This window comes from Dermochelys coriacea, chromosome 1, assembly GCF_009764565.3.
Source record: "Dermochelys coriacea isolate rDerCor1 chromosome 1, rDerCor1.pri.v4, whole genome shotgun sequence".
Lineage (NCBI taxonomy): Eukaryota > Metazoa > Chordata > Testudines > Dermochelyidae > Dermochelys > Dermochelys coriacea.
Window position 1 is genome coordinate 4743486 of NC_050068.2, and position 13471 is coordinate 4756956.

Sequence of the window (13471 nt, forward strand, 5' to 3'; positions counted from 1 at the left end):
GAGGTGGTCGATGCATCTATAGGGCTCAGAAATGCTCAAGGTGCCTGTGAAGGGAGAGAAGCACAACAAGGGGGGGTTACACAGTTTATAAGAATTAGCACTTCAATATGTTATAGGTATTAACAATCTAGAAAGGGGTGTGTGCAGTGAGGTGGAAGCATTTACAGATGGCACCAGATGATTTAGGTTATAGTCAAGTCCAGAGAAGTCCTCAGAGAGAACTAATGAAGCTAGGTGAATGGGCAGCATGATGGCATATAAACTTGGATGTCAATAACTGCAACGTTTATGCCATTGGAGGGAAAAATTTGAACTCCTCAAACATCTTTTGAGGTTCTAATTTGTCTATATGAATTCAGTGCAGGAACCTGGGCATCATTGTACACAGATTTGGGAAGCACTACTCACAGTGCAAGCATGGTAGAAACTAAGCAAACCATTGGGATCCAGGAGGAGTGGCATGGGAAATCATACAGAAAATACAATGCCATGAGATCAGTCAGTGGATTTTTCACCCTCCTCTGGATTCCTCTACATAGTACTGGGCATTCTTCTCACACAGGGTATTGCAGATCTAGAGGGGTTAATGGAAGGGCAACAGGAATGATCAAGTGCCTGGGGAAACTCTCATATAGAGAGAGATTGATGAGATTGGGATTGTTACCTTACAAAGATCAAGAGGACATTCAATTAAACTGAAATGTGGCAAATTCAAAACAGATAAATAGAATGTTTTTTTCCATTCAATGTCTAATTAGATTGAGGAACACGTTGTCACAAGACATAGTTGGACTGTCATAGCCTGTCATGACATGAGCTAAGTAATGATCAGGAAGAGGTGGACATTTACATGGATAGGAGACTTTCTAGATATAATATTTACAACTAAATAAATATTTTGGAAAGGCTATACCCCCATGTGTTTCTGGACACAAGCCAATTTCTAGCTGTTAGGCATTAGGGGGACATTATGGTCAGGTCATCCTCTCATCTACCCACTACTGGGTTTCTTACACCTTGTTCTGCAGCACCAGGAGCTGTCTCTGTTAGAGAGAGGACACTGGACTAGATGGACCATAGATCTGATCCATGATGCTATTTCTATGTTGGAAGAGAGCCAAGTTTCCACCACGGAAACAGACATTATCCTGCTGGGCTATGACTTTGTGCTCAACAGAATGGATATGAAGAGCACAAAGGTCTTTGTAGTTAGGACCACAGGCCTGCACCTCTGTTACTTCCTCTCTTTCTTTTGGTGAGACAGTTTCTTGCAGGCACCCAGCTTTGCCTGAGACATACTGATGCTGGTTTCTATCATGGGAAGCGCAATGACTCTGAACAAGATTTGGGTGTGTGAAGGGATAATTAGCTCGCCATGAGCCTCCCAGTATTACCATGTGGACAAAATAGCTAATGTGATCATGGGGTGATAACCGGGGGAATCTCAAGTAGGAGCAGAGACATTATTTTACCTTTGTATTTGGTGCTAGTACACCTGCTACTGGAATACTGTATCTATTCTTCGTATCTACAATTCAAGAAGGAGAGTTCATAGCCAAGTCACAAGAATAAGAAAAGAATTAAAAACCTGCCTTAGAGTGTTAAGGGGAGACTTGATCACAGTCTCTAAGTACCTACATGGGGAACAAATATTTAATGTGAGCTCTTCAGTCTAGGAGAAGGTCTAACACTATCGAAGGTCTGGAAGTTTAAGTTAGACACATTCCATTCTGTCTGACTGGAGATAAGGTATACACTTTTCAAATGGTGAGAGTAATTAACCATGGGAAGAATTTTTAAACCAAGATTGGATGTTTCTCTCCAACAATGGGTCTCAGCATTTCCAGACTACTGTATCCCTTTCAGGAGTCTGATTTGTTTTGTGTACCCCAAATTTCACCTCACCTAAAAACTACTTGTTTACAAAATCAGACCTAAAAATACGCAAGTGACACAGCAGTCTCTTACTGAAAAATTGCTTACTTTCTATTTTTTTACCATGTACTTATAAAGTAAATAAATTGGAATACAAATATTTTACTTACATTTCAGTGTACTGTATATAGAACAGTATAAACAAGTCTGTATGAAATATTAGTTTGTGCTGACTTGGCTACTACTTTTCGTGTAGCCTGTTGTAAAATTAGGCAACTATCTAGAGGAGTTCACCTGGAAGGCCTCTGTGTACCCCTACCAGTACATAGAATCATAGAATCATAGAATATTAGGGTTGGAAGGGACCTCGGGAGGTCATCTAAGCAGGACCAATCCCCAACTAAAAGCATCCCAGCCAGGGTTTTGTCAAGCCTGACTTTAAAAACCTCTAAGGAAGGAGATTCCACCACCTCCCTAGGTAATCCATTCCAGTGCTTCACCACCCTCCTAGTGAACAAGTTTTTCCTAATATCCAACCTAAACCTCCCCCACTGCAACTTGAGAGCATTACTTCTTGTTCTGTCATCTGCTACCACTGAGAACAGTCTAGATCCATCCTCTTTGGAACCCTCTTTCAGGTAGTTGAAAGCAGCTCTCAAATCCCCCCTCGTTCTTCTCTTCCACAGACTAAACAATCCCAGTTCCCTCAGCCTCTCCTCGTAAATCATGTGCTCCAGCCCCCTAGTCATTTTTGTTGCCCTCCGCTGGACTCTTTCCAATTTTTCCACATCCTTCTTGTAGTGTGGGGCCGAAAACTGGACTCAATCTGCTGGCAATGCTCCTACTTATACAGCCGAAAGTGCTGTTAGCCTTCTTGGCAACAAGGGCACACTGTTGACTCATATCCAGCTTCTCGTCCACTATAACCCCTAGGTCCTTTTCTGCAGAACTGCTGCCTAGCTGCTCGGTCCTAGTGTGTAGCGGTGCATGGGATTCTTCCTTCCAAGTGCAGGACTCTGCACTTTCCTTCTTGAACCTCATCAGATTTCTTTTGGTCCAATCCTCTAATTTGTCTAGGACATGTACCCTTGTTGAGAACCCTGCTCTAAAAGATCTTCTCTAGTTCAAATGCGAATTAATTCAGGGCAGTCTCTGGCCTGTGTTATGCAGGAGGTCAGACTACATGATCACAATGGTCCCTTCTGGCCTTGGAATCTACAAACATGTCCTCAGGAGGCAGGTGGAGACATTTTCCCTGCACGCTCATGCCTGAGCTTACTGAAGGCATTTTTTTTATTCTTGAGAATGGTGAATAGAGCCCTATGGGGAGAAATTCTCATGTGACTGTGATGCCAGGGAAATGTTACACTACGAGGGTTTTTCACAGAGCTGCGGGATCCCATGACACACTGCATGGATGAATGTTTTAGATGAGAAAAAGAATAAGCTGAACCCATAAAAATCTCTGCACTGAGGAATGTATATACAAGCATCACTGTGAATGGCTAACAGAGCTGTCTTAGAAATGGCTGCCAGAGTGCCCTGGGTTTAACTGTCGGTCTCAGTGGTCCATTGTTTCAGGCATCTGCCAGTGGCTCCTGCACATGACAGCTTTATTTATCTAGGTCCTCAGATGTCCCAGAGTTTCCATCTCTCCTTATGTAATGTGTAAACTTCTTTGCTTGTGAGTTGTTCCTGTGTAGCAGACGGCAAAGCTTTATGCGGAGTCTATGGGTGCAAAAAGAAAACCAGCCACTCATGTGTGATCATTATTTTGTTGTGCTCAGAAAGTGTCTGAAGGAAACTCCCAGTTTGTGTGGCGATTCTGGGGCCAGGCATGAAAGAGGGGGGTTCCCAAACACTTGGGCCTAGATTTTGCTCTCAGGGAGGCCAGTGTCCATTGGAGTGACCCACTGTAGGTGGAATGTGAGAGCAGAATCTGGCCAGTCTGTGACCTATTCTTGTTGTGAACCCTCTGGTAACTGATACCTGCTGCAGAGGCTTTGGCTTCATTTCTTAAGAGGCCAGTGAAGTTGCTGAATTGGAAAACTTGAGCGAGCCAGAGGAAAAACCACACAGCCCCAAAAAGGAAGCTACTGAGACAGATAGAAGGACACAGTGAGAGACAGGGAACTGATCTTTAAAGCAAAGATTTGTCTAAACTCTTTCCAATACATTTATAGTTCCAATTTTACCTGGTAAATCCCTTGATGTTTCTGACACTAAACAGTTCAAAACTCCGAGCTGGTGAATCCTGCCCAGACGGTTCTTGACTTGAACCTGGGAACCATTCCTGAGTCCTCAGCACTAATTTTAATGCAGAAACAGGTAACTCACCGAAAACCCATTCAGCAGAGAGAGGAAATATCCTTACTGTGACGGGAAGATTGAGCCCTGAGAATCAGTGTATGAATCTCATGTCTGACACTCAGCGAGCTGGACAGCGATCTTTATGATTCTCCTGTACAGTCCCTGCAGACTCTCTGGTTGGCTAGGACTCCCAGACAATTCCCTCGGTTCTGTGAGCAGCAGGAAAAGCAGAAAATAGACCCTGGAGAACTTCGGCTTGAGAGCCTCCCCTGGGACTGAAGAAAATATTCACCAATAAAAGGGGCTCAGATTGTCAGGGCAAACAGAGTTTTGCAGACTGTTCAATCTAGCAATTGACAATAGGTTCCTTTTTTTGTGTATAGTGTACTGCCATCTGCACTATGTGTGGAAATGCTGCCACAGCATACAAGATCAAAAGCCATTTTCAATTGATTGTAGCAGCGTACTGCTGCATATCACCCAAACCCTTGAAATATCCAGTCCATTAGGATCTGAAAAGTCACTCCAACAATGTAGAGGAAAAATGACGTGATCCTGAATTGATGAAAGCTGAAGGGCTTGAAAAAGGCATTCTTCTCCCAGGATTTTGGTATCAAACCTCTTTGCCAGTATCCTCTTGTGAGGTCTAAAGTGAATATATATCAGGCAGCTCAAACTATGCTAATATTTCAGCTACTCTCTGAATCGGGTAATCATCAAATTTCAGTACTGTATTGATCTTTCAGAAATCAATGCAGAAACGGGTGGTATTGTTCTGCATCAGAACTAGTACCATGGGATTTCTCCACCCACTCTGTGATTCCTTCATCACTCCCAGGGCCAAAATGACCTGCAGTTCATCTCACATGGTATCCCACATTTTATGATGAGATAGCTTTGGAGTTTCCCTATTCTGTTGCCCTGGCACCATTGCATTATGGGGGTATTTTAGGTATGTGTGCTCTGATGAGATAAGAACACAGTGGTAAAGGAATCAAACAACTACTTCATCTTGATCTTTTCTTCGGGCTACAATCTGGCCTCCATGCTTGTGTGATGGGTGCCTGGGGGCCTAATTTGGACTCTGGAAATATGAGTGTGATGGGTTGTCAACCCCGGACTTCACTCTGGGATCCATGGGAACTGCTGTACCTCTCTAACCACTCGGATGGGCTGCCCCTTGTTCACCCTGCTTTTCTGATGATTCAAATTGTCCAGGTCTTGTTACCACCCAACACCACAGCAGATGACACCACACACTGTCTCATTAAGATCACCAGTCTCTTTAAGATCTTAAGCTTAGTATGCATTTGTCATGGGTTAGACCGGCTGGGATTTCACCTGGTGTGCTGAGATACCGAGTCAGCCTATTCTGTCAGCCTGGGCCCTTTCTTATCTGGTCTTGCTGGGCCAGGCTCACTAGCCTCTTACAGCCAAGCACACAGACAGGGTCACACCCAGCTGCACAGAGAGACAGAGATCTGCTCTGGGAATGCTTAGTTTATGGTACTTGCTACAGCACCCAGATATCCACCTCTCTTGGGGTACACACCCAAAATAATATTAAATTTGCCTCTTCCCTCAATATGGACGAGAGTAGGCACAACTTCTCCCCCCCCCATTAAAAAGCACATAAACTGGGTTATATTATAAACCAGAAATAAGTTTATTAACTATAACAGGGGTTTTTAGTAAACAAAGCAGGCAAACTAAGCTTAATATACTTAAAAAGCAGATTACAAAACATAATTCTCACCCTAAATGTTATTTTAGGCAGGTTGCAAAAATTTGGGGGTTCAAAGTTCCAGTTATATTCCTTTTCAGACTGGACCCCTTGCCTTCTCTTCAGGTGGCTTTTGCAGTCTTTTTTCTTGGTCAGACAGCCATGGAGGGGAGGAGCCCTGTTTGCTTTCCTCCCCACCCTTAAATAGGATTTACAAAGGTGGGAATCCTTTGTCTCCCAGAGAGGTGGTGGGATCTCCATCTTTAAAGGTTTTTAAGGCCCAGCATTGACGCTGCTGTGCGGGGATCAACCAGCAGGAAGTTTGAGCTGCAGAGAAGGCCACCCTCTCCCAAAAGTTATGCCCTCTCAGGAGTCTGTTTCCAGGCATGACCGGCTCCATACAGACCAAGGAGTGGAGTCCTGAAGGGAACGTCTCACAACAGGGCCCTATGCACAGTGGGCTGGAGTGAAGAGTTAAGTCAATCTTAATCATAACAGAGAAAGCAGTCACTTTCTGAGCCTTTCACACAGTGGGGAGGGGAGAACTTGCACTGTATGTAAGAGAGCGGTTTGATTGCTCAGACCTCCAGTATGAAACTGGAGAAAAAGACTGTTGAGAGTTTTTGGGTTAAGTTTAGAGGCAAGAGTAACAAGGGTGATGTTGTGCTGGGCATCTGCTATAGATCACCAGACCAGGAGGAGAAGGTAGAGGAAGCTTTCTTCGGACAACTAGCAGAAGTTTCCAAATCACAGACCCTGTTTCTCATGGGGGACTTCAATCACACTGACATGTGGTGGGAGAGCAATACAGTGGAGCACAGGCAATCCAGGAAGTTTTTGGAGAGTGTTTTGGACAATTTCCTGGTACAAGTGCTGGAGAAACCAACTAAGTAAGTCAAGCTCCTCTTGACATGCTGCTCACAAACAGGAAGAATTGGTAGGGGAAGTAGAAGTGAGTTGTAACTTGGGCAACTTGCTGGCAAAAATACTGTGGAATACATGGAGCTGGTCCTCAAGGAAACCATTTTGAAACACTTGGAGGAGAGGAAGGTGATCAAGAACAGTCAACATGGATTCATCAAAGGCAAATCATGCTAGACAACATGATTACCTTCTATGATGAAATAAAGGGCTCTGTGGATATGGGGAAAGCAGTGGACGTGATATATCTTAGCAACACTTTTGATATAGTCTCCCACAGTATTCTTTCCAGCAAGTTAAAGTATTGTCTGAATGAATGGACTATAAGGTGGATAGAAATCTGTCTAGATCATCGGGGTCAACAGGAGTGATCCATGGATCGATGTCTAATTGGCAGCCAGTATCAAGTGTAGTGCCCAGAAGTCATTCCTGGGGCCGGTTTTGTTCAACATCTTCATTAATCATCTGGATGATGGGATGGATTGCACCCTCAGCAAGTTTGTGGATGACACTAAGCTGAGAGGAGAGGTAAATATGCTGGAGGGCAGCGATAGGGTCCAGAGTGACCTAGACAAATTAAAGGATTGGGCCAAAAGAAATCTGATAAGGTTCAACTAGCACAAGTGCAGAGTCTTGCAATTAGGATGGAAGAATCCCATGAACTACTACATGCTGGGGACCGACAGACTAAACTGCTGTTCTGCAGAAAAGGGTCCGGGGAATACAGTGGATGAGAATCTGGATATGAGTCGAGTGTGCCATCGTTGCCGAGAAGGCTAATGACATATTGGGTTGTATTAGTAGGAGCATTGCCAACAGATCAAGGGAAGTGATTATTCCCCTCTACTCGGCACTAATGAGGCCACACCTGGAGTATTGTGCCCAGTTTTGGGGCCCCCGCTACAGAAGAGATGTGGACAAATTGAAGAGAGTCCAGCGGAGGGCAACAAAAATTATTAGGGGGCTGAGGCACATGACTTACGAGGAGAGGCTGAGGAAACCGGGGTTATTTAGTCTGCGGAAGAGAAGAGTGATGGGGGGATTTGATAGCAGCCATCAACTACCTGAAGGGGGGATCCAAAGAGGATGGAGCTCGGCTGTTCTCAGTGATGGTAGCAGATGACAGAACAAGGAGCAATGGTCTCAAATTGCAGTGGGGGAGATTTAGGTTGGATATTAGGAAACACTATTTCTCTAGGAGGGTGGTGAAGCACTGGAATGGGTTACCTGGGGAGCTGGTTTCCATCTTTAGAGGTTTTTAAGGCCTACCTTGACAAAGTCCTGGCTGGGATGATTTAGTTGGAGTTGGTCCTGCTTTGAGCAGGATAGTCCCAGTCATGGCTGCTACTTGCTGTAGCTGCTCCCCCCGCCCTGGGCTGTGGGGCCTCCAGTCCTCCTGGGCTCCAGATAGTTCTTTCCCACCTTACATGGTAGTAGCACAGCCAGGTCTCATCCCTTTATTACAGGTCTCCCACCTCAGATCGTGCACAGTTCATCTGTCAGCTCTTGCCCTCTCTGTTTCTCTGGCAGTCTTCCTATTCACCCTTTCCCCTGGCTTCCCTCTGAGGGTCAATTCACCTATGGGCAGAGAGACACCACAGATAGGTGTCTCTGGGACATAAGAAAAGTCTGTTCCTCACACGTCCCAATCCCCAGTGGCAATAGAGTATTACTAAAAGTAGGAGGGCCACAATGCCCTGTCCCCTCCATGTTCCTGTCCCTCACCCTCTTTTTCCCCCCTGTGCCCCTCATCGGCCAGGTTGGAAAACAGATCTGTGTTGGAGGGCCTGGGCCTCTGGGGATGGGGATGGGGGCCAAGAGCAGCCTCCAACACATGGCCCTGCCCCCTGGAAAGCCCCGTTCACAGATGATGGAAGGTATCCACTTCCCCAGAGATGCCCGCATGGCTCTTACACTGACCCGCCTCTGGCTTCCAACCTGGCCTGGACGTAGGACCTCAGTGGCTAAATAGCAGTGTCATAAATATAAAGGGAAGGGTAAACACCTTTAAAATCCCTCCTGGCCAGAGGAAAAATCTTTTCACCTGTAAAGTGTTGAGAAGCTAGGATAACCTCCTTGGCACCTGACCACAATGACCAATGAGGAGACAAGATACTTTCAAAGCTGAAGGGAGGGAGAAACAAAGGATCTGGGTCTGTCCGGGTGATGCTTTTGCCGGGGACAGAACAGGAATGGAGTCTTAGAACTTAGTAAGTAATCTAGCTAGAGATGCGTTAGATTATGATTTCTTTAAATGGCTGAGAAATTAGACTGTGCGGAATAGAATGAAATTTCTTGTCTTTGTGTCTTTCTTGTAACTTAAGGTTTTGCCTACAGGGAGTCTCTATGTTTTGAATCTAATTACCCTGTAAGATATTTACCATCCTGATTTTACAGAGGTGATTCTTTTTACCTTTTCTTCTAGTAAAATTCTTCTTGTAAGAAATTAAATGCTTTTTTCATTGTTCTTAAGATCCAAGGGTTTGGGTCTGTGGTCACCCATGCAAATTGGTGAGGATTTTTATCAAGCCTTCCCCAGGCAGGGGGGTGCAAGGTTTTGGTGAGGATTTTGGGGGGAAAGACATTCCCAAACAACGTTTTCCCTGTAAACCCGGACGTTTGGTGGTGGCAGTGGAAGTCCAAGGGCAAAGGATAAGATAGTTTGTACCTTGGGGAAGTTTTAAGCTAAGCTGGTAAAAGTAAGCTTAGGAGGTTTTCATGCAGGTCCCCACATCTGTACCCTAGAGTTCAGAGTGGGGAAGGAACCTTGACAAGCAGTAAGAGCTGCCTGGAGGTGGCAGCTTTGGGGAGCTGCGGATACCCTCCATCTGCCCGAAGCTGGGGAGGCAGGGGGCAGGGATATTAGCATGGGGCTTCTTTTGTCCCCCCTGTCCCGACAGCTGCCCAGGGTCCTGGGCTGCTTTCACCTGGCCTGGGCTCCACCTTCTGGCCTGGCCAGGGGCGTAACCTCAGAGTGAAGAGGAAGGGCAGGGGTTCAGACATGTGGCAAAAAGCAGATTGACCAAGCCCGTCAACTCTCAAAAGTGGGAGGGTCATGGTCCCTTCTCTGCACCCCCTACCCCATCATCTGCTGCTCCAGCAAAAGTCTCCAGCCTGCTCTGCAGTGATACCGCGGGTAAGATACCTGCTCTGGCAGTGGCACACGCCCTCAGGCTCTAGGTAGCAGGAACCTTCTCCCCAGCATCTGCCCTCCCATCAGATTCATGTCCCCCCTTCTAAGTCCAGACTTCAAATCCCTCCTGTCGAGCAACATCTCCGTGTGATGGTCCTTCTGCATATAAGCTCCTTACCTTGCTCTTCCCAGCTGCTCTTTGTTCTCAGTTCCCCTGTTACTTGTGCTGTGGCTAGCAGCCACTATCCTGGCTCTGGCCCTGCAGCTCCCTGCTATACTTTTGCCCTGGCTCCCACACTGCCCCAAATCCTGGCTCTGGTCTGCTCCTGCTCCCCACCTCTGCCTTCTTCCTCAGTGCTGCTGCTCTGCCTCGGGCCCAGCTCTGCCTTCTGGGTTGTTTTTCTGGACCCTCTGGTCTGGGGTTGCCAGATTTCTACTGAATTCATTGCCCAATATCACTTAAAAACTAACCTGATAATAGCCCAATGCACTTCTTTCAGCAAAGATTTTTTTAATTAACACATTCATGTATATATCAAGTAACAAATGCAAACTTTCATTAGATACCTAGTACAGATTTGATATTTATTTTAAAAAAAAAACTACACGGCCCAGCAGGAGTTTGCCCACATTACCAACAAAGCTATGAGATGACAATCAAATTCCAAAGCCCCTACTGGTTCTTGTATCCCGATTGAGGACTGATAAATATTTCAAACATTACAATAGCCCAAAAGGAGCCCACAATGTATGTAGTACAAAAACAACAATAAAATTATTATGGTATTTATTTCTAACGGCATTCACTGTTGGGAGTCAAAGTTCATATTTTGCCTTGAAAAGAAATGATGGCTTTGCATTTGCCGATGGTTCACTGGCCTCATATTCAGGACAACCATGTTGAGCAGTTCTAGATTGAAGCTGCCAAACATATGGATGCCACTGGGGACAAAGACTTTATTGAACTTTGCTTGTTTGCTCTTTAGTTGCTGTCCCTACCTTTTAGCAACAGTGCAGCTGAAAGACTGTTTTCTCAGATGAACTTGAAAAAAACATGTGTTTTGACAACTTCAACCCAAAACTGCTCAACTTGGTTGTCGTGAGTATGAGGCCAGTGAACGATAGGCAAAACTCTCCACTTCTGTTCCAACTGTCCAAGGTGTTCAGAAACCAATGGCAAAAATGAGATATTAGCAATCTACCTAGTGCACGGCTGAGTGCAGTAGAAGGACTTAGTACTGCAAGCAATTCAGTTACCCAGATGTTTGGTGATAATCTCTGTTTCACCTGTTTCACAAACTCCCACATGAAATTTTGACACCTACACTTGATGTCTTTGACAATGGAAAAGGTTAGTGTGTATTTTGAAAGTTCCAGCTGAAAGCAACTAAAAAATTGCCTGCACAAAGTGGTAAGTAATGTGAGTCAAAGGCAATATCATAGTTTAACACATCAGTCTGGTTAAAAAACACAGTTTCACACCTCTCATCAACAAGTTCTAGAAGAATGTCCTCAGTTCCCACAGTAAATTTCGCTCACCAGATCACTGTATATATGATAAAAAAGTTCAGCATTGTAGCTTCTTACTTTGTCTCTGATGATCTAACAGTCTGGTTCATCAGTGTAGCTTCACTTTGTCGAACTGATCAAGAACCCTGTTCAGAGAGGGACTAATGGAAACCCACCCTACGTCAGAAAGTTGCAGTATCTTCTGGTAGTCTGGTAGTCACAGAAAGGCCAAGTGACGGGGTGAAAGTGTGGGGGCTGGTAGGTGACAATGAAAGCAGTCAGTTGATGTTCAGAGAGAGGGAACTAAACAATGAAGAGAGCAGTGCTCAGTGATGGAGGGATAAGATGTTAGGTGTGAGGAGCTTCTCAGACTCTGAACTTCCATAATGCTGAGCTCAGCCAAACTGGGGCAGATCACCCTTGATTAGTGAGGAGATGTCCTTTCCCCTCTTGTCACACAGCTTTATAGTCAGTGGCCCTCGGCAATCAACTTCTGCAGGTGTATTTGCCCACTTTGTCACGAAGCTCTTTGATTTTGACCCCATAAATGATAGGGTTGAGCATGGGGGGGCACAAGGAGATAGACGTTAGCGAAGGTGATGTGTACATGGGAAGCAATTCCTTGACCAAACCGTTGTGTCAGGTAAGAGAAGAGACGGGGAGTATAAGACATCAGAATAACACAGATGTGGGCGGTGCAGGTGTTAAGGGCTTTCTGGTGGTCTTTCTTGGAGGAGATTCTGAGGACAGCCCTGATGATCAGACCGTAGGACAGCACAATGAGCATCAGGTCTAACCAGATGACTACAAGTGCTGTCACCAAACCATATGTCCTGTTGACTGTGATATCCCCACATGACATCTTTGCCACAGCTATGTGCTCACAGTATGTGTGGGGGATAATGTGATTGGCACAGAATGGCATCCTGATGAGGAGCGGGGCATGGGCGCAATGAAGAAAACAGCTCTTATCAAACCCACAAGACCTAGCTTAACTATTCGTGTGTTGGTGAGGATGATGGCGTATCTTAGAGGGTTGCATATGGCAAAATAGCGATCAAAGGCCATTGTCACAAGTGTGGATGAGTGCATTACAGTAACCATGTGAAGGAAGAACATCAGGGTGAGGCAGCCACCCACAGTAATGCCTTTCAAATTAAACCAAAATATACAAAGTGCCTTTGGAATGAAAGAGGTAGACATGCCGATTCCTGTGAGCGCCAGCATGCAGAGCAGCAGGTACATTGGCTTGTGCAGGGTCTGCTCTTTTCCTACAACAAACAGAATCATAAAATTTCCAAACAGGCTCATAATGTAGAACATAGAGAAAGGGATGGAAATCCAGACATAGGCAGCTTCCAGGCCAGGGATGCCCATTAGGATAAACGGGGAAGTGTCAGAGGGTGTGAGGTTGAAAGCTGCCATGAGGTGGCTGAGGCGTTGATCAGGTTCAGAAATGCTCAAGGTGCCCGTGAAGGGAGAGAAGCAGAGTGAGGGGGGTTACACACATGACAACAAATAGTATGGTAAATATTTTATAGTTATTAATAATCTAGAAAAGGGGGTGAGCAGTGAGGTGGGGACATTTGTTTATGGCACCAGATTATTTAGGTCATATTCAAGTAAGAGAAGTCCTTAGAGGGAGGTATCTAAGCCAGGTGAATGGGTGGCATGATGACAGATGAACTTCAGTGTAAATATCTGCAGCATGTATGCCTTTTAGACGGAAAAGCTTGAGGTCCTCAAACACTTTACAAGGTTCTAATTGTGTCAAAGAGGAGTGGGATGGGGAATCATACAGAAAATACAATGTCATGAGATCAGCTAGTCTATGTTTCACGCTCCTCTAGACTCCTCTGTGAGGTACGGTGCACCCTTCTCACACAGGGTATGTAAGAATTAGAGGGGTTCAGGGAAGGGCAGTGAGAATGATCAAGGTTAAACTCTCATACAGAGAGAAAAGTTGAAAAGACTGTAATTGTTATCTTACAAAGGAGATA

At 45.2% G+C, this 13471-nt stretch overlaps 1 protein-coding gene across 1 annotated transcript; it reads right to left on the reverse strand.

Moving 5' to 3' along the window:
• Positions 1 to 11957: 11957 nt before the first annotated feature.
• On the reverse strand, positions 11958 to 12896 carry LOC119847171 (putative olfactory receptor 52P1). Its single transcript, XM_038381707.1, is given in 3 exon segments — positions 11958 to 12041; positions 12043 to 12410; positions 12413 to 12896. Coding segments are annotated over 3 exon segments (936 nt in total).
• Between the last annotated feature and the right edge of the window lie 575 nt (positions 12897 to 13471).